General features: G+C 30.8%; 1 protein-coding gene across 1 annotated transcript in view; it reads left to right on the top strand.

Moving 5' to 3' along the window:
• The first annotated feature begins 10,823 nt into the window (after positions 1–10,823).
• Positions 10,824–21,697, top strand: part of LOC140432384 (arylalkylamine N-acetyltransferase 1-like) — a 147,041-nt gene continuing 136,167 nt past the window's right edge. The window contains exon 1 of the mRNA XM_072520241.1: positions 10,824–10,992. Coding sequence (XP_072376342.1) covers positions 10,927–10,992 — 66 coding nt within the window. The 5' untranslated portion in view covers positions 10,824–10,926. The remainder of the gene's footprint in view (positions 10,993–21,697) is intronic.

Below are 21,697 nucleotides of genomic sequence, written 5' to 3'. Positions count from 1 at the left end.
CCTCTTTGTTTCCTGTAGGGCGCAGATATCTATTTGATATTCTCTCAACTCTTTTTCTATTTCCTGATCTCGGTTATTTAGGCTTTTTATGTTTCACGTCGCCACTCTCATTATATTTTTCGTTTTCTAGTTCGTCGTCCTTGTTCTCGCCTTTGTCGTTACCATATTTTCTGTCCTAGTCCAAGGCTCGTCACCGGTTCTTTGAGCTTTTTTTTTATTTTTATATATAACAGGCTGCTAACCTAACCCTAAAACCCTCCTCTCCTTTATCCGGGCTTGGTATCGGCAACATCAGCTACCAAGCTACTCGATCTACCTAGTGGGCAACGCAGGCGTAGTTAGAACTCTAAATTTAAATTTTTACGAATCCAACTACTCAAATATGTATTTAGATATAAATACTTTGGTTATTCATACACTTAATCCTTATGTAAGGAATTAGTTTGTTGCTTTTTCTTTACTGGCCTTATTAAGTCCCTTTGACGTTGGCAATTAACATGGCAAGACTCTCTATTTGTTGATCTATTCTAAACAGATATTTTATTCTCCGTATCTCCCAAGAGGCTTGTTTTCTACTAAGTCTCTGGTTTAATTTTCCTGAGGGACATCTTTTCTGTAAACTGAATCATTTTGGTATACAGTAGGTTACTCTACGTGTCAATCTATTTTCAGATTGTCTTGCCACGTACATGGCCTAGCGCTATATCATTTTTGCCACTACTTCAATTAAATCTGTGCTTTGGTTATGGTTATCATCACTTCATTTCTGATTATATTTGTAGTGTAATCTCTATAGATTAAATTATCATTTATTATCATTACCATTATACTGTCTTTGCAAATTAAGTGGGTCCTAGCATCCACAAGAATTTATCTTCAGTCGCCCCTACTCATCGCCTTCCTCCGCCAAGCACGTATTCCCATAGTTTTCATTTCATTATTATTTATTGATTATAAAAATAAAAGAAATTTTATTATTGTAAAGTAATAAAAAATCCTAGAGGCATTCAAAATTTATTGTTGTCGACATATTCTGAAAATATTATGATTGTATCTCAAAACAAACGCACAAATTCTCGAATAACTATGAAAACGATATAAAGTTTCAAATAATAAAAACCAGGAGGATACTTGCGATATATTATGAGAGAAGTAAAATACAAATTCTTAAGAAATATAATACAGTGCAAAATCAAAGGTAGAAGAAGCATAAGAAGACGTAAAATTTCAAGGCTACGTAATGTGAACAATTTGGTTGTAGTTCAACTGAATTATTCAGTCGCACAACAAACAATTATAATTGGCAGAAATATTTTCAATATTCGATAGAAGCGGAACTTGAAGAAAAAGAAAATAATAACATATTAATAATCACTAATACAATAAATTAATTGGCAAAAATAAACCACAATAATTAATATTCTATAAAAAACCACTTTTTAATTTTGTAGAGAATACTTGTAAAAATAATGATTATATTTATTTTCAGTTTAATAGGTATTTACCCTAATCATCAGTTTTCATTCCATTCCTGGATATTATGCTTTCCAATTGTGGCGCATTAAAGTTCTACTTTTTCAATGTTTTTGACCCATGGACGTATAAACACAGATCTATGTTTATACGTCCATGGTTTGACCAGCTTTGGTTGTGTTACCCACATAAATTGCTTGTCTCTTGACTAACTGTCATATGTTTTGGCATAAGCCACAAATAAAGGTTAAAATAAGTTTATTGACGTTTCAATTTCCACTTCGGAAATCGTTCTCAAAATACAAACAATAAAAAATTATACAAATTTTGTTTTTTGTTACTTGTTGAAAAATTCTTCTAACAATTTAATTTATCTGACCCATTTATATTGAAAATTCAGACATTTCTTATGCATTTTAAACTAGACAACTTTAAAATGATATTGCCAATATTGCTGAGTTGCGTTCCTGGGACGACTTTATTGTAAGATTGTTCATTCGATTAGATGAAATCAACTTTAACTTGAGAATATCCGTCAGAAAAAATCATTCGATGTAACTAGTCTTTAAAAAGACAACCTGATGCCATGGTAACAGTAAAATTCTCCTGTTAGTGAAGCCATAGTAAATCATGAGGAAAAAAACATTAGAATGCTAATCCCGACATGGTAAGTATTTGATCCTGCATTCAGTCTACTCTCAATTAACACCAAATTCTGATTTTGTTATTTAAAAAACATAAATGATGTATCCTTGATATGTTACCGACTTACTAATAGTGGTATTTTTATTTTATTAACTTCCTCTTTTAATATGGGTAACCAGATCCTACTGTTTTCTGCCGAGGAATTTGCTGCACAGTTGGTTTCATTTAACATAATTAGAACCGCTTCTTTGATTTTTCTCTTTTTACCATATGTTTCTTTTAGGACTAAGCTTGAATCATTCCATTAAACCCTATGTTCAATTTCCCACGCGTGTTTACATATTTGACATCTATCAAATTTTCTTTTTTTAATGTAAGACTGATGTTCACTTCTAACATTTTATGACCTTGATGTTCCACCCAAATAAAACTGGTCGCATTCACAAGGTGTTTTATAAATACAATATTTGCCCTTTGTTGTACATTGTTAGATTTAGATTTAGATAAAATAGATCTCAATGTGTTTAGTGTTGTGAATGTTGTTAACATGTTGAATTTATTTCCTATCTTTTAAAGTTTTTCCTTCTGTATGCTGTATGCTGTAGGATCTCGTTCTAAGTTGTTCTGTTCTATTTGGTCTCTAATTCCCTTTTTAATATTGATATTGTGAATCGATTTATAATTTTAAATAGCTGTTGATGTATGTTGATTTTCTATAAACCTGAGTCTCGTATCCAGTATCGTTCTTAGAAATTAAAACATCCAGGCAAGGTAGTGTGTTATTATATACCTTTTCTATGGTAAATGTTATTATCTCTTCTTTATGGTTTATATCAGTCAGAAATATGTCCAACAATTCTAATCCATGAGGCCATATTGAGAATACATCATCTACATATCTGCACCGTACTATAGGTTTTAAATTTTGTTAGGAAGTTATATTTGTTTCAAAATCTTCCATAAATATATCGGCTAATAATGGAAATAAACTAGAGATCATTGCTAGACCAAAATTTTGTTTATAGAATTCATTAATAGATTTCACTGGAAATAGATTAACTAGAGAAATTCCTATTAGTAAGGGCCTAAAGCAAGGCTGCTGCATAGCACCTACACTCTTAAAAATATATCTAAATGAGGCACTCTCAGTGTGGAGAAGAAAGTGCTGCAATATGGGCATCCCAATCGGAGATGATAGATTGTACACGATACACTTCGCTGACGACCAAGCCATTCTAGCTAAAGACAAGAGTGATGTAGGCTACATGCTTAGAAAACTGGAAGATGAGTATACCAAATGGGACCTCACAATTAATATACAAAAAACTGAGTACTTAGTTGTAGGAGAAAAACCAGAAAGCCTAAAAATCGAAATGGAAACTATAAAACCAACAGACAATTTTAAATACTTAACATCTTTGGACTTAAATACAAACAATAAACATCATTTTCAACATATTTATTAACGCTTCTCCTCCTTCTTTGATTTGTTCTTTGACTATCCCAACTTCTCCAGGTGATCTATTGTTTTTCATCTCCAAGAGAGATTTTTTTATATCCCCTGTTGTGATATCTGGGATGTCTTCTGAGTCTATATTTTGGTCTTTTGGTATTTGATTTTGATTAGGATCTGGAAGTTCTTCTCGTTTATACAATTCAGAGTAAAACTCTTGAATACTTTTTAAAATATCTTCCTTATTTAATTTAGTTTCTCCCTTTATATTTAGAAGTTTGCAAATATTAATGTCCTTGATGCCTTAATCCTATTGATGTCCTTGTTTAACTCAGTAGCAGCTTGGGTTAGTTTATCCTCCTTGTTCTTTCCTTTTTTTCTTATATTTTGTATAAGCGTTTTTAATCGCAGTATTTATTCGCATGTTTGTCACTAATAAGTCTAATTTATTTTTATTTAAATATTCTACTTCTTTAAGTTCTTAAGTTATGAGATTCTGATAAGCTGATGAGATTATCATTGCTCTCCTCACTCTTCTAATGTTGTTCAATATTTTTGCTTTAACCAACCGATGGTCACCCACAACAGTGATTTTATTAATTACTGTAACGTCTTGGATAATATTTTTTCTGTTTGTGATTCTGAAATTAATTTCGTTTTTTGTTATGCATTCTGGACTAGCCCAAGTCCACTTAAGTTGTTGTTCCCAAATGAGCATGCTGTTGTATCCAAATGAGCCTATAGCCACTTCTGCGTTATCTTCTTTAAATCCAAGTTTAGCGTTAAAAGTTTATATAGCGTATATCTTCATAAAAGTTTTGGATTTCTTCATCGCTATGGCTCGTAGTGGGTGCATCTATACTCCGAATATTCTTAAACAGGCACTTGTCAGGGTGAAGTTCTGCGGAAGAACTGCAGTTATTAAATAACTAGTTCTTTTCATCCTTTTTATCTTTTTGTAGTATTTGGTGTTACTGGACAGTACGAAGAATGTATAGACTTAATACTTTGAAAACTAAATATATGGTTATCAGTAAAACACCGCTGGACGACTTCATAATTACAGAATATAGTATTAAAATTAAAAACAACCGTGAATATCACTTATCTCGGTTCAAATATAAATGACAATTGGGATATTTGAAAATAATATGTATAAATAATATAAATATATAAATCCGCATTTAAAAGGCAAGAGCAGTGTTTTTTAGAATAAAAAAAGTATTTTGTTGACGAGGTATTATTAAAATAATAAGCCGAAAATAAGAATCGTCAAATGTTACATCCTCTCGAGATTTGTATATGCAGTTAGAAGCTGGATGCTCACTTAATCTCTATTAAATAAAATTCAAATTTTTAAAATGTTAGTATATCAGAGATTGCTACAAATTAAGACATATTACAACGTCTAAAGAAGCAACCGGAAGCAGCTAGTGAAAAGCGTGAAAATACGAAAATTTAGTAGATATATAAAGGGATATATATATATATATATATATATATATATATATATATATATATATATATATATATATATATATATATATATATATATCAGCAATCTATACAAAAATAAAGGCGACAGAAAATATTGTAAGAACTACCGAGGGCTTAGTGTAACTAACTCAATCTGTAGAGTCTACTGGAAGATAATTAAAAGCCGAATTGAAGATTGCTGGGAAGACGCTGAAGATCAGAGTGGCTTTCGTACTGGTCGTTCTTGTATAGACAATGTGTTCTGCCTAAAACAAACAATAGAAAAGCGTTTGGAACATAATATGGAGACACACATGGTATTTATTGATCTCCAAAAAGCGTATGACAGTGTCCCATTAGCCAAGCTATGGCAGGTGCTAGAAGACAAGAATATTCCACCGATTTACATTAATGCTGTAAGGGAGTTGTACGATGATATGATGAGTGTAATAAAAATTGGACAAAAAGTGACAAAAAAGATAAAAGTGACCAAAGGACTTCGCCAAGGCTGCTGCATTGCACCTACACTCTTTAAGATTTATTTGGAGGGGTTTTGGATATTTGGAAAAGAAAATGTGAACCTATGGGTGTTAAAATTGGAGACCATACACTGTACAGCTTGCATTTTGCTGATGACCAAGTAATACTTGCAGAAGATCAAGATGATATCCACTACATGTTACGAAAAATAGATGAAGAATATACTAAGTGGGGCTTATCAATTAATCCATCAAAAACAGAGTACGTAGTAGTGGGAGGTCTTAGAACTAGGAAGCAAACAAATTCAAAATACTGATAGCTATAAATATCTCGGTGTAAACATTACAAACAATGGTCGGAATACAAAAGAGATAGCTACTAGAATTGGTCAAGTAAATTTAGCAATACGTCAACTGAATAGTATACTTTGGAATAACCACATCACCCGAAACACAAAAAGTAGGATATACAAAAGTATCATAGAAAGCATTGCTACATATGGTTCAGAGCTTTGGGCAATAAATAAAAATGACGCATCCAAATTAAAGCAATGGAAATGAATTATTGGAGAAGATGTTGCCAACTCACTAGAAGAAATAGAGTTAGGAATACTGAAATCAGAGAGCGTATAAGCATAGACATTGACGTCCTGGAAACTATAGAATGCAAAAGGCTGAAATGGTATGGCCATGTAGAAAGGATGAATGATCAACAATGGCCAAAGAAAATGTTACAGTGGATCCCCACCAACCGCAGGAAAAAGGGAAGACCAAGAAGACCGTGGAGACAAGAAGTAAAAGTTGCAATGAAAAATAGGGGTCTACAAGTAGATGACTGGAACGATCGCAAGCGTTGAAAGCTAGGTTGCGAGAAACGGCGGCAGCTGTAATAAACTCGTTATCAGAGAGATCCCGGACATATCCTTATCGCAGTGTCCTGGAACTGTCAGAGGGTTCTAGGCCAACGTGGTCTGGAATTGTGAGAGGGTTCTATGCCAACGTATCATGACGTACGTATTCGTTGGCCCCATCATAGCCCAGAATCAGCATGCCGATTCCCGCTTAGGTGACGTCAAAACGCTCTTTCATCGATATGTAGTAACGCCCCCCGACCTATACGTACGTCATGATACGTTGGCATAGAACCTTCTGACAATTCCCTATGGAGTCCTCCATTTTATTATTCAGGCTAAAACATGTGCAAATAGGGATACTGGTTGCAAAAGAACATCATGGCTTTGTAACCTACGTAAGTGATTTAATCAGTTTTTTTGTCACACTTTTGAGTTGCGGTAAGTCAAATTTTAATAGTCCACATAATAGCCCATTTTCAGTAACGGATATGGTATGAAGAGAAGGAGAAGAGATGTTATAAAAGGTGATAAATATGAGACATTAAGATTGATTTTAATAGGCAGTATATAATAAAGAATAGGTCTAGGGAAAAAGGAACATTCGTGGCTGCAGCATATAAAGGTTTGGTGATAAATTCCAAGTAAAAGTGATATCTACTTTGAAACTTGTTAATATCAACTGCGAATAAATGACAGATTAACGTCTATAGCTACACACTGGAAGCGTATGGCACATAAAGAAGAAGAATACTTAACAGAAAACTATCATCATCATCATCATCATATAACGGGGGTCCTACGGCGATTGCCGCTTCCCGCATTTCAGCCTCCATCTTTTCCTATCTCTCCAATCTCCCTCTTCTAAGCCTCTAGATTGCATTGTTTTTGTAATTTCTCTTCTCCAGGAATTTGGTGGTCTTCCCCTTTTCCTTCTTTCTGGCGGAACATACATTAAGGCTTTCTTTGGCCACCGCTCCTCCTCCATTCTCATCACGTGACCATACCATTGTAATTGCCTTCCTTGTATTCTATCTGAATGAGTATCTCCAATTCCTGTACGGTTTCGTATTTCCTCATTCCTGATTCTTTCCATTCTCGATACTCGACATGACCTTCTAAGATAATCCATTTTCACAACGTCTACTTTATCTCGTTCATTCTTTGTCATCGTCCAACATTCGGCACCATATGTGGTAATTGGTTCTACAGTTGCTCTGTATACGCGAAGTTTGGTATGCATCTTTATTTTATTAGACCACAGTAATGAATTCAGTATTCGGATGCATTTTTTCCCTTGGGTTATTCGGTTTTGTACATCTATCTTAACTCTGCCATCTGCTGATATGATGCTTCCTAGATATTTATACTGGTTGCAGCCTTTTATGACTGCGTTTTCAAGCCTCAGATCTGTGGTATTTCCTCCAATTTTTAAATATTCTGTTTTGCTTGTGTTTACAGTAAGCCCCCATTTTTCATATTCCTCAAATAATTTTCGATTTATATAATTTATATCTTCCTCATCGGTTGCAACCACCACCTGATCATCTGCAAACAACAATGTATACAGAGTTTCTTGTCCCACTTCGATGCCCATAAATCTACATTTATTTCTCCAGTTCCTCAATGCTTCTTGGACGTATATTTTAAAGAGTGTCGGTGACAAACAGCATCATTGCTTTAGGCCTTTAGTGACTTTAAATTCATTTGAGGTTCTGGTTCCAATTTTTACACAACTAACTGCATTTTCGTACAATTTATATATCGCTCGGATATACGTCGAATCCAATCCGGACTTTTCGAGGACCTCAAACATTTTCTTTAACGGGACACTATCATATGCTTTCTCAAGGTCTATAAATACCAAATGGGTCTCTCTACTTCTTTCGACACGCTTTTCAATTATTTGTCGTAGGATAAATATATTATCAAGGCAGGATCTCCCGGTACGAAAGCTGCTTTGTTCTTCAATATCTTGTATATGTCTTTCAACCCTCTTCTTTAATATTCTGCCGTACAACCGGCCCACAGAGCTCGTCACACTAATACCTCTATAATTGGAACAGTCTCTCTCTTATATATGGAGCTTATATAAGATTTATTCCAATCTTTAGGAATTTCCTAGTCTCCTCACTTACATTTATTGAAAAGGTCTACTATTAATTCTAAAAGTGCAGTAGGCCCATATTTAACCAGCTCTATGGGAATGTCTCCAGGCCCTGCGGCTTTTCCGTTTTTAACCTCTTTTAAGGTTTCCGTCAATTCAGATAATGTTATTAAAGGGATTTCCTGTCTTTCGTCTCTGTTGTCTATTAATTTCCTTATCTTTTCCCATCTGTACTCTACTCTATCCTCTTTCAGCAGTTTCGTATAATATTCTTCCCATTCATTTAACTTTATGAGAGAAATGTTGTCTTCATTTTTCTCATTTTTCCTAAACTGCTTTAATGTTTTCCAAGCTTATGCCACTTTTGTTCCACCCATAAATCTGTCCAGTTCATCACACTTAGCCTCCCAGTTTATATTTTTCGCCTTATCCACGTCTTTTTTAACTTCTCTATTCCATTTAGCGTATATTTCTCTGTCTTGAGGATCTTTGGATTGAAGCCATATGTGATATGCTTGTTTTTTCTTGAGAACTTTCTCTTCTAGTTCCGTTGACAACCATTCAGGTTTTCCTTTTTTCCGATTTTCAACTTTTCCCAGTGCTTCATTTGCCGCTTCATGAATATATTTTTTAATTACCTCATACAGACTTTCAGGGTCTAAGTCTTTTGTTTCTATATTTTTTATTTTCTGAGCTATTCTAATTTTATATAAGAACTTTGTCGAATCTTGTTTAAATCTTTCCAGGTTATATTTTATGTTTTCTATGGTTGTTTCTATGTCTGTTACTTCATCATTTTTGTGACTTGATTGTTCTCTCTTAAATGTCACCATTACTTTTGCAATAATCATATGGTGGTCACTTCCACATTCTGGCCCTCTAAACACCTTCACGTCCTTCGTTTTTAGTTTAGAATCTTTACGCTGAATAAAATAGTCAATTATTGATTTTAAATTCCTGGTAGGCTGCGTCCATGTAAATTTGTGTATATTCTTATGGGGGAAGAAACCATTTAATATTTTCAAAGAATGTGCCTCGCAAAAATCTATTAATCTTTTACCATTGTCGTTCAGAATGTCTTCTCCATATCTCCCTATTATTTCTTCCTCTTTCCAGTTCTTGCATTAAGATCACCTAAGATCCAAATTTTTTTCTTCTTATTAATTGTGGCTAGAACAGTTGTTAACTTGTTAAAGTACTCTTCCTTGCTGTCAACCCTTGAGTCATTCGTCGGTGCATATGTTCCAATTACCACTATTTCATGGCCATTTTTCTTAATTTCCATGAGGATAATTCTTTCATCTATTTCTTGCCATGATTTAATACATTTTTTCAGTTTCTGATGTATTGCTATAGACCTTTTAGCTCGTTCGCTCTTTTCTACGCCACTATCGAAATGCAGGTATTAGTTTATCTTTTCATTTCCTCTTCCTTTTTTCTTTACTTCAATTAATACACAGATGTCTAGTTTCATTTTACTCAGTTCACGGAAGACCTCCTCCTGTTTTGTCCTTATTCCTTGTATGTTCCAAGCACCCAAATTCATAATCCATTTTCTTTGCGAATTTCGTTTATAGTTTAATCCGTCCGAATTCCAAGGCTTTTTGCTGAAATTTTTAACCTTTGATCATTTTTTCCGAGTATCGAGGAGTTGGCCCGATGCCTCAACCCTCAACTTGGAGGACCAAGAGGGTTTTAAATCAGAGTATCCTTCTCTTAGATAAGTTGCCTTCTCTACGGCTTAGGAGTCCTATCTACCCTACCTGTTGGTCCGCGGGTGGTATTTTATTTCCCACCTACCCGCCGGCCTAGCTGCAAACAGGCCGGTGAGGGCATTCCCCTATCCGCCACCTGTGGACGCGGGGTTACAGGTTACCCCGAGAGAACAGAAAACTAAACTTTAACAATATAAAAAGACAAAAAATGAGTAAATTTAACGAAGTATGTGGTATAATACCAGCGAGAATGACATTGATAAATTTTCGGCAGCTGTAAATGTATTAGATTTGACGAAAAAAATAGAGTAAGTAATAGCATTAAAAATTAAAAACAAAATTTAAATATTCAATTGTCATAAAAATAATTAAAAACGAGCATTTAATTTTTTGTTAATAATTACCATTTCTAAATACCCTATCCCCGTATTACATTCGCATCCCGTAAAAACAATAGCCCGACCAAATCTCCACGCCAATTGTTTTTCTAAGTGGCTGTAAAGAGGATTGTCAAACACACAAACGAAACGGGAGAAAAAGCCGGGGAGTGTGCGTACACGGGAGAGTACGGACGGGAGTATAAAGACCAAGAGATGTTTGGGAAATGAAATAATAGACCGACTGCCTCCCGCCAAATCGCGTTGTAGCTCTTCGGGTCAGCGTGCACGAAAATTTCGCGGCGATTTTTGCAAATTCGAAAATTTTCGGTAAAGTGTTGTGGAAAAAGATGACGACTCTTCCATTTTCCTTCCAAATTCAAGAGAAATTCGAGAAATTATCTTTTCGTTACGGGGTAAATACATTTATTAATTTTTTGATTAATATTAAAATTATTAAGATTGAATGTCATTTATATATATACATATATATATATATATATATATATATATATATATACATATATATATATATATACATATACATATACATATATATATATATATATATATATATATATACATATATATATATATATATATATATATATATATATATATATATATATATATATATATATATATATATATATATATATTATTTATATTTGTTCTAGAGGCTCAAAATCTGTCCTATTTTTTTTAATCTACACCATGTTTTTTATTGTAATTATGCGATCTCTCTCATCTTTTACTTTATTTACATCATATACTTTGATCTCATTTATATTTTACTGATATTGTCTATTCTGCTACGGCTCTTCAGTAGATTTTAATCGTATATGCTATATATGTTATTAATAGAGGCTCATACTCTTTATATAAATGCTTTTAATACTTTTGTTACTACAAATTTTTCATCAGATTTTATTCAATCTTGTATTATTTTTTTTGTCTTCTTTTGAATCTGTTAGGAAAGCCTATTGTCTATTATCGTTTTGTTCAATCAGTACTGGTATGCCCTTGTTGTTTTTGTGAGGAATATTAATTTTTATAATGTTTCCATTTTTTTTTCTTTGTCTTTTTAAATTATATGTAGTTTTATAAATCTGTATTTTATTGCCAATCTTTTCTAGTACTGGCTTCTACTGACACTGGTCAGGTCAATAAGTAATCTGTCGTGTCAGTCTATTGATATGATCAGTGCGTTCATGTTTTTGGTTTAGAATATACCTATTTCTATTCTTTTACTTCGATCTTTTTTAAAATTTGCTGCTGTAAAATTCTCTTACCGTTTTTACTTGTTACACATATCGCTACGAATATAAATTTTATTTTTTATTAAATTGCTTCGTTAAATCGTTTGCAATTTTAAAGCATATGGTTTTGTTGTTATATTGCACTTTATATTGTCCTGAAGCTATTTTCTTTTGGCATTTTAAAGTAATTATTATTTAAATGGGAATAAGCCACAATTAAAGGTTAAAGTAAATTTATTGACGTTTCTTCCACTTCGGAAATCGTTCTCAAAATACAAACATTAGTAGTAAAAATTGAAACGTCACTAAATTTACTTTAACCTTTAATTGTGGCTTTCTCCCATTTAAATAAGAATTATTGCACTTTATCTTCTGCAATATATTTATGAAGCTATTTTCTTGTATTGTTTTAATTTTTAATTAATTTAATTTCTTGTTTCGATTTTTTATGTATATTTGAAAATATTTTTTTATCTATGGTAACATGGTAATTATGGTGATTAAGAAAACAATAATCCATGGTATCAGTTTTAAATCCTTTAGTCATAAATAGTCCAAGTTACTAAAAAACTAAGAAATTTTAATTTAAAATCTTGTTTTATACTTCTGTTAAGCGCCATGAAAAAGGAAATAAAATTTATGACTTGGCTTTTTAATATTTTTTGCCCACCAGTATTTCGATAAAGTTTAAAATTAATAAATCTAGTGGAAATAAATTTCAAACCATTTGATTACTTTATTTGATTCTGAAACTATTTTCTTGTAGCTTTTTGTGATTATATATATATATATATATATATATATATATATATATATATATATATATATAAATACGTTCGAATTATCGGGTAAAGTGGTCTGTAATGAAAATCTTTCTTTTTTCTGAGATAATCAATATTTCGCCATTTATTTAATAGCTTCCTCAGGAGTAAACTAAAACAATTTGAACATTACAAAAAATGGCGTACAAATACATTTTAAAACACTCACAGAATTTAAGAGATTTCGTAAATAAAAACTGACATTGAAGTATTTGAAATATTGAATTTCAAGATTAAATTGTCTTAAGCGCGTTCGTTACAGCTATACGATAAAAAATTAAAATTATTTCAAATGTAAAAATAAAAATAACAATAAAAGAAAAGTTAGAAGAATAATATTTCTTTGATGAATTATTAAGGTTAGTTGTTATTAAGATGAATGTTGGCTATTTTGAATATTTATAAATTTTGTTCAATATGTTACAATATATGTTACTTAACTGTCCAGTGTCCGTTTTATAATTTAAAGTGTTTTTATTTTTGTTAATGTAATACATCTCAAAAAAAATTAATTAATCATTAAAAAACATTCTTCTAACGTTTCTTTTATTGTTATTTTTATTTTTACATTTGAAATAATTTTAATTTTTTATCGTATAGCTGTAACGAACGTGCTTAAGATAATTTAATCTTGACATTCAATATTTCAATGTCAGTTTTTATTTGCGAAATCTTTTAAATTCTGTGAGTGTTTTAAAATGTATTTGTACGCCTTTTTTTGTAATGTTCAAGTTGTTTTAGTTTACTCCTGAGGAAGCTATTAAATAAATGGCGAAATATTGAGTATCTCAGAAAAAAGAAAGATTTTCATTACAGATCACTTTACCCGATAATTCGAACGTATTTATAAATTATTTTTTGGTCTAAATAATCACTTCTAATATATATATATATATATATATATATATATATATATATATATATATATATAAATATATATAAATATACATATATATATATATATATATAAATATACATATATATATATATATATATATATATATATATATATATATATATATATATATATATATATATATATATATATATATATATATATATATAGCTTCATCAGAAGTACACTGTAAAATAATTTAAACATTAAAAAATATAAAATAAAATATTTTAAATGTATAAAAATACATTTAAAAAACACTTAAATTTATAAATATTCAACCTAGCTAACATTCACATTATTAGCAACTAACTATAATAATTCATCAAAGAAATATCATTCTTGTAACGTTTCTTTTACTGTTATTTTTACATTTGAAGTAATTTTATTTTTTTTTATCGTATTGCTGTAACGAACGTGCTTAAGACTATTTAATCTTGACATTTAATATTTTACATACTTCAATGTCAGTTTTTATTTGTGAAATCTTTTAATTTCTGTAAGTGTTTTTGAAATGTATTTGTTGCTATCAAATAAATAGCGAAATATTTCGAGTTTCTTAGAAAAAAAAAAAGTTTTTTAGTAGAGACCACTTTACCTGTTAATTCTTACGTATTTATTATATTTTTTGGTTGAAATAATCACTTATAATATATATATATATATATATATATATATATATATATATATATATATATATATATATATATATATATATATATATATATATATTATATATGTATATATATATATATATATATTATATATGTATATATATATATATATATATATATATATATATATATATATATATATATATATATATATATGACGCGTAAGCACTATGGGCAGTATTGTCTTTGCCGAAAGAAAGTTTATTTTTTAGAAATAAACTTTCTATTATTCTGGGAAAATATTTCAACGATGTAATTACAAGATTTAAAAGCAGGTACAATCTTAGATTAAATCAACAATTTTCTTAAACTCAATTCCTAAAAAATAACAATAAATTTTTAACGGCATAAATTAAAATAATTTATTTTAAAAAATAACAATTTTATAATTTTAATTAAAACTGTTTTAAACTGAATTTCGAAAAAGTCCACCACGTTTCGGGTGTTATGCTTTGAAAGGCCTAAACGATTTTTTGACGTAATTGGCAAGTGGCAAGTTTATGCTCATGTCGGTAAATTTGTTGCTTCACATAACCGTGTACGAAAAAATCCAAAGGTACAAGATCAGGAGAGCGAGGTGGCATTTTCTAATAGCTCTATCTGGAAACTTAATGTTTACTGCAACCAAATTTCATCTATATAATAGGTAATGTTATAACTGCTAGAATTATGTGATTTCTCAGAGATCTAGGTATTTATGACGACACAAAGTATACATAATGAAAAAATGGCAAATTACGGTGTAACCTAAAATACCAGCCCATACGTCAACTTTTTGAGGGTACCCTACAGTTGATACTATTGGTTGACCCTATTTTCTGTAGAGTACCCTACGATAACAGATCAATTATGATGACCAGTTAAAGAAAAAGAAGACTCATCTGTAAACAAGATTTTTTTATGAAATCGTCACGATTAGTGCGTTTCATCATGTCCCCACAAAACACCATCCGCCGTTCATAATCAGCAGGGAACCTCAGTTCCCTGAGTTTTTAAAAGTTATAGCAATGGTACTTGTTTTTTTTTAAATATTTCGTACAGTTATAGCACTTATACCAGTTTTTTTTGGACTTAGGGTGCTGTTACATGTAAAATCGTTTTTTTTTATCTGTTAGTATTATATCAGTGTTTTAGTTATTGTATCAAAGAGATATTATAATCACAATTACTTTTGATCATATAATATCTTTATTCCTCGTTCTACAAAATGTATCTCTTCTTGTTTTAATTCTTCCATTAAACTAGTAAATGGCAATGGTCTTAGAAGAGAGCCAACTACGCTTGGTTATCATTAAAATTAATTTGTTGCTTTATACAAATAAAATATTAATTATTAAAACAACACTAAAAATTTTGGAAATAAATTGCAATTGCAATATTTAAAATATTTTATTTTGTATTTTGACTCGTAGACAATTTTCAAAATACAAATTTTGTAAAAACGGTTTTTGCGTTGAATGAAAAAACTAATTATTTCCAATATTACTTGGTCCAGTTATCAAAAATATAAAATCGACTCTACTCTAAAAATCTTATAAACAGATTGAATTTTGCTAATAATGTCAATTTTGTAACTCCAAAAAGATGTAAAAAGTTTGCCCCACCTGCCCCCTAACTTACACCTAAAACCTTCTCGTAAGGATCTGTATACTGTAAAAAAATTGTTTCAAACAAAAAATATAACATAATTTTGAATTGGTATTTTTTGTGTAGAATAAACTATTGTCTCAGAAACAACGCTGGTAGCGACCGGCGATTATTTGTATTAACTCGACGGTAGAAATTCCATATCTTTTTATTAAATTGTCCTATCGACAAACATTAAAATGAATTTTAATGGTTAAGAGTGCAGCTTTTATATGCAAAAAATATTTTTGTATTTTGCCGCAAATGAAGACAGTTTTCATAAAGCTGTTAAAAATAAAATGTATCTTTTTCAACTTCCTTACCTTTATTCTTCGGTCTCAACAAATGTAATTTCACTAACTTTCACTAATCGATTGCTGTGTAATTTCTGTTCTTAAAGCCTAAACTTACAACATAAAATTTTGATTTGGTGTTTTGACAACAAATATGTATATTTAAATATAAAGCTCTAACAATAGACATTACACAACGAATGGTCAATGCAAGTAATAAATTTTATTGATCTTATGAAAATCGTAAAAATTGGTAAAACTCATGCAACATTTGTTTATTTAACAGCTTTATGGAAACTGACTTTATTTGCGACAAAATAGAAAAATTAATTATGAAAGTTGCACTCTCCGCCTTAAAAATGCGTTTTGAGTTTTGTTGATAGAGCATTCTGATCAAAAGATATCGAATTTTTACTGTCTAGTTAATAAATATTTTAAATTGATAAAAAAATGATTTCACGCGCGTCTCTGACATACAAAATTGCCTAATGTTTTAAGCATTGTTTCTGAAATAATGGATTATTATCTAGAAAAAGTGCTAATAAACATTTTTGTTTAAAATTATCTCAGCTATTTTTCTTGTTTGAACTATTTTTTACGGTGTACAGATTCTTAGAAAATTGATGGTTTCTGTTTCCCTCCCCCCAATGGGGAAGGTTTTATGGGAAAGCCTGGGACACAATGGCAAATGTTTGGGAGGTTTCGGTTTCAACTTCAGAAATCTTGGATCTCAAAATTCGACGATATTCAAAATAGAAATCGAACTGTCAAAGTAACCGTATTATAAACTAAAGTTGTAGTTAGTTCTTAATACAAATAGTAAATTATATTAAAATACCACAAGAAGATAGCTTTAGAATAATACTTGGTTTCTTTATAACAAAACTCTTTTAAAAATTGACTTTAGTACTGTAAACACCATCTTAATCCCGCATCCTGTCTTTCAAAAAAAGTCACGTGTATACTTATGGATTTGACTGAACATAACTAGAAACAGATAATGTTTCTTCAATTTTGTCACGCCCAGTTACAGAATTGGCATTCCTATATCAAAAAAAACTTTAATAATAAATCGATTCAATTATTCTTTTATTACTGCCTTAATTTTAATTTTCAATTATGCACGCCCACGTTATCAGTATTAAAAGTATATCCTGTTATAAAGTAAAACAAACATGCTGTACTTGAAAATGTGACATTTTTTATTTGTTTTGTATTTCTTAGATTTATTACTTTTATTATTAACTTTTACTTTTATTATTAACAGGTCAAACTTATAAATAGTTATTACTTTTTCTTCCAGTGTGATGTTTTTCACTTTATTTACTTATGTTTGAAAAGTAATTTCGCGCTAAATCCACACCAACGATATTTCTTTCGATGTTATTTTTTGGTGGAAGGAAGTTGTAATGGGACTCATTTTTTATTTATCATAACATATCGAAAATTATAATGAAAATCTTGTTAATAGCGTACAAGGTGTATAGCATGCTTATTTGTTTTTATCATTTAGCTAGTTCATAGAATTTTTAGTATTCTTCTTAATGGTTGTATTGCTAAAATTAAAGTTTACGTGAAAAAAGCACGTGCGAATAATTCTCGTCTTATTTGTTTAATTCTCAATTTACTTTTGAGCTGTCGAGCAATATACATTTAAATATCATCCAAGGTATTTGTAAGTTGACACACCTTTAATAATCATTTAATTGCAAGTCAGCCATAAGTAAAATCAGGGTTCTTAGTAATTACGCCTTTTTTGTCTTTCTGGCATACAATTTCTGTTCAAATTCGTCACTGCTGACGACACCATATCTAATAATGTTTGTAATTATACAATACTTTCAAGGTGTAAAGACAGTGGTTTATGAACTTCTAAAATAATATGCCATTGTACAATATCGGCTGTAGAAACCTAAATTACTCGTTAATAATATTTGTAGATTTTGTTTATTTATTATATTTTATATGTCCTCCTATGTCTGAGTGTAATTTTCAAATTTAACATCCTGTATTTCGAAAAGAAGCAACATTTATTTCAAGGGGTTTTTGTTGAAATTTATTATTTTGAAGCAGAGAAACTTCTGTTATTATAAACTGTCATTCTATTTGCCATTGTTAATGAAACACCCTGTATACGCAGCATAATCCTGAGTTCGAATCTTTAACAGCAACCTGAAAATAGTTGCAATCATACAAACTATTCATTGCTATTACAATGAAAAATTTTATTGCTGTAACAATGAAATATATTATTTTTAAAATTGTATAAATACTTAGATTTAAACGAGTAATATATACTTGCAAAGGATATAAATTTAAATAGTTTAATTTTTGGCGGATGTTCCAGGATATGACACCTAATATTACGCACCTGATACGCAGATACGTTGACGTCTATATTAAGTTACCATCACTGTATTTTAAATAATTTTATACACATTTTTATCAATGTCATTAATATTTTATTATATGCGGGAAGTGCATTTAATTAACTGAACTTGATATGATTTCTATTTACAAAAAGGTCTCGTTTTATGCGGTGGATACCAGTGGCGGCTTTTGGGGGTAGGCAGGATAGGCCGGACCTACCCAATAATTTTAAAAGCTTTAAAATTGAAAAACATATATTTAAAAATTATGTTAATGCATGTAAATAATTTTTAAATGGACTAAATCACTCAATACATTAGCGTCCGTTAAAACAACTAAGTTATTATATTACCACAGAAAGCATCGAATCGTATTCAGGCATTTTAAATATCATTAATAGGCCCGATCGGAACTGGCCGACCCAGCTCACATAAGATCCCCGTACAAAAAGCGTTTGAAGTTAAGCAGCTTGCCGGACAACGATTTATATTGTCGTGTTTATGCTTGCTGTTTAGGCACCAGACGATCGGGCCTACGATGACCATCGTTGTCACTTGTAACGTAATTATCGAATTGTAATATAAATTTTCTTTTAAATTATGATAAAAGAATATGTAACATAATCTATAATTGTAACATATTTTTAAACAAACAACACAATTGCAAAAAAGTGCACGGTTGTCCAAATTAATTTTAAAAAATTCGTAAAATTCGAAGAAAAAAAATCACATTTGCGTGATTTCTATATCGCCTGATTGTATGCAACTTATATATGTGAGATTGTTTTATAACTGATACATAAAAAAAATGAGTTTTTATGACGCTTTACCAGGTTGCAGTAATAGTAATTTTGATAGTGAGTGTTTGGACATTGTTGTTTCACTATTGGAATCGCCATTATCTAGAAGAACTGAAAGTGATAGAAAAAAAAATTATTATGAATGAAAGGCCTACTCCAACATTGCGAATTGACCAAAAAGATGGGAAAAAGGTGCGTACTTTTAATTGCTCTAGGTATGATATCTACAAATGGTTGTCTGGAAGTATTACGAAAAACAGACTATATTGTTGGCCGTGTTTGTTATTTTCTAATAAGAAATATGTATAGAATTGTGAAGGATACTTTGATTTAAAAAATATGTCTGCCTCCTTAAAAAAACATTCCAGTTGCAAGGAACATTTAAGTAATTTGCTGTCCGTTAAGGATGTACAGAAGAGGGCGTTTTCTGTTCGCGATTTGCTAGATGAAAAATTAAAAATCGCAAAAATTATATACAACGCAGAAGTTAAAATTAACAAAGAAATCATTAAAAAATTAGTTGGGTGGGAGTCATGACCCCGTGGCCATAGATAGCTATGTAATTTGCTGGCTTGGCCTACCCAAAATTTTACCACACCAGCCGCCACTGGTGGATACATTCCACAGAAAAGCGCATATAAAAAAATCGCATAAAAAAAGATATTACTTGCTTTGAAAAGGTGGAAATACGTTTCGTAGTCTTCTAAAATTACATAAAATCAAGACAAAAACAGAAAAACTTGCAGAAATTAAAATATATAAGCTGCATGATAAATTACTTCGAATATCTGAAAGAAATTCATACAAAAGCTTAAAACCATATTTAAGGCTTAATTAATTTTATTTTATGGAAAAGTAATAGGTACATATAGTTTTACATTTACATTTTTAATCATTATCGCCATCTGATGATAGTTTGCACCATTTGCGAAGTGGCTCAAAATCGTCTTCATCGTCAGAAGAAACTGTCCCTGCAATAGATATTTGCGGTAAAGGCGATGAATTTTCACAAAATTCATTCTCGTTCTATGCAGCTCTTCCTTTTTTGACAATGTAATCAGTAATTAAACTTTGTGATGATGATGCTAGTAATTTTTTATGTAGCTCACGATATCCTGACATGCATTCTGCAGCTCACGTTGTAATTTAAAGGCTCGTTCAGAATTGTGATCATTATAAGGAAATGATTTTCTAATTTACTGCAAAGTTGAAGACCTTCTCGAATTAATTTGGCAGTGAGGGGATTGGTTTTTTTTTCCTTATCATTATCATCTTTTACACTCACGACGCCATCTAAAGTTAGATCTAAAATTTGATCAATTATATCATGGTAACTTAATACATCTCCACCAAATTCTTGTGCCAAATTAATTATGATATATAATTGCTTCCACGCGTCTTTTAGTGTTAAAGGCTAAAGGACATTTTCTAGTTTACTCACGATGGATTTGTAAGTTGTCTTTATGTAATATTTTTTTGCAATTATGCCTCGATCGAATGGCTGAATAAGGCTTGTGTTGGGCGGAAGACATACTATTTGGACGTTTGGATGTTCTAAGTGTGGATGACCTGCTGCATTGTCAATAATTAATAAAACTTTAAAATCGATAGAATTTTCCTTCATATAGGCTTCTACTTCTGGCACGAAGCAATTATTGAACCTATTTTGTGTAAAACTAGAGGTCGCTGGTTAAATGAAATTAGAATAACAACGAACAAAAAAAAATGCAATATTTTGACTGTAAATAAATTAGCAACAATAGCAAATATTAATTGTGAATAAATTACGAAAATTAGCTGGCTTTAACTCATTACTGTTATCTATACAAAGAATAGAACTTACCTTTTGAAATATTGGTGTATGAATTATTGTAGCAAGCAGTAGAATATTGCCACGTCACGGCGCTAAGGGACGCCCGGCGTCGAGGCTCAAAAGAGGACTTAACCGATAAACTGGCTGCGTTTCATTCGCTATCTCGGTAGGAAGTGTCTTGAGATGGCCAGAAAAATTTCTGACCCTTCATAGGTGGTCGATGGGACAATAAATCCGGACAAATCACTCCATAAATCAGTGATATTATATGGAGTTTTTCAATGGCGATAATCTTAACTTAATGGTCACTGAAATATGATACTCTACAAAAATAACAAACGAGAAAGTCAAATTCTTTGAACTTAAAAACAGACATGTGTTTAAGCCAGTTTAACAATGAGATTTTACTGAATAACAGAAAACAATATATTTTAAAGCGAATAAGTAGTTAGAATGGACCATTAAATAAGATCACATTATAGTACAGTAAAAGAAAGTAAAAAAGTGTAAAATATGAAAATATATACTAAATACTTTCCCAAACAGAACCATTCGGTAAAAATAGCTGTTT

This window comes from Diabrotica undecimpunctata, chromosome 1 (genome assembly GCF_040954645.1).
Source record: "Diabrotica undecimpunctata isolate CICGRU chromosome 1, icDiaUnde3, whole genome shotgun sequence".
NCBI lineage: Eukaryota > Metazoa > Arthropoda > Insecta > Coleoptera > Chrysomelidae > Diabrotica > Diabrotica undecimpunctata.
Note: the sequence above shows the minus strand (reverse complement) of the source record. Positions and strands in the feature narration are given on the sequence as shown.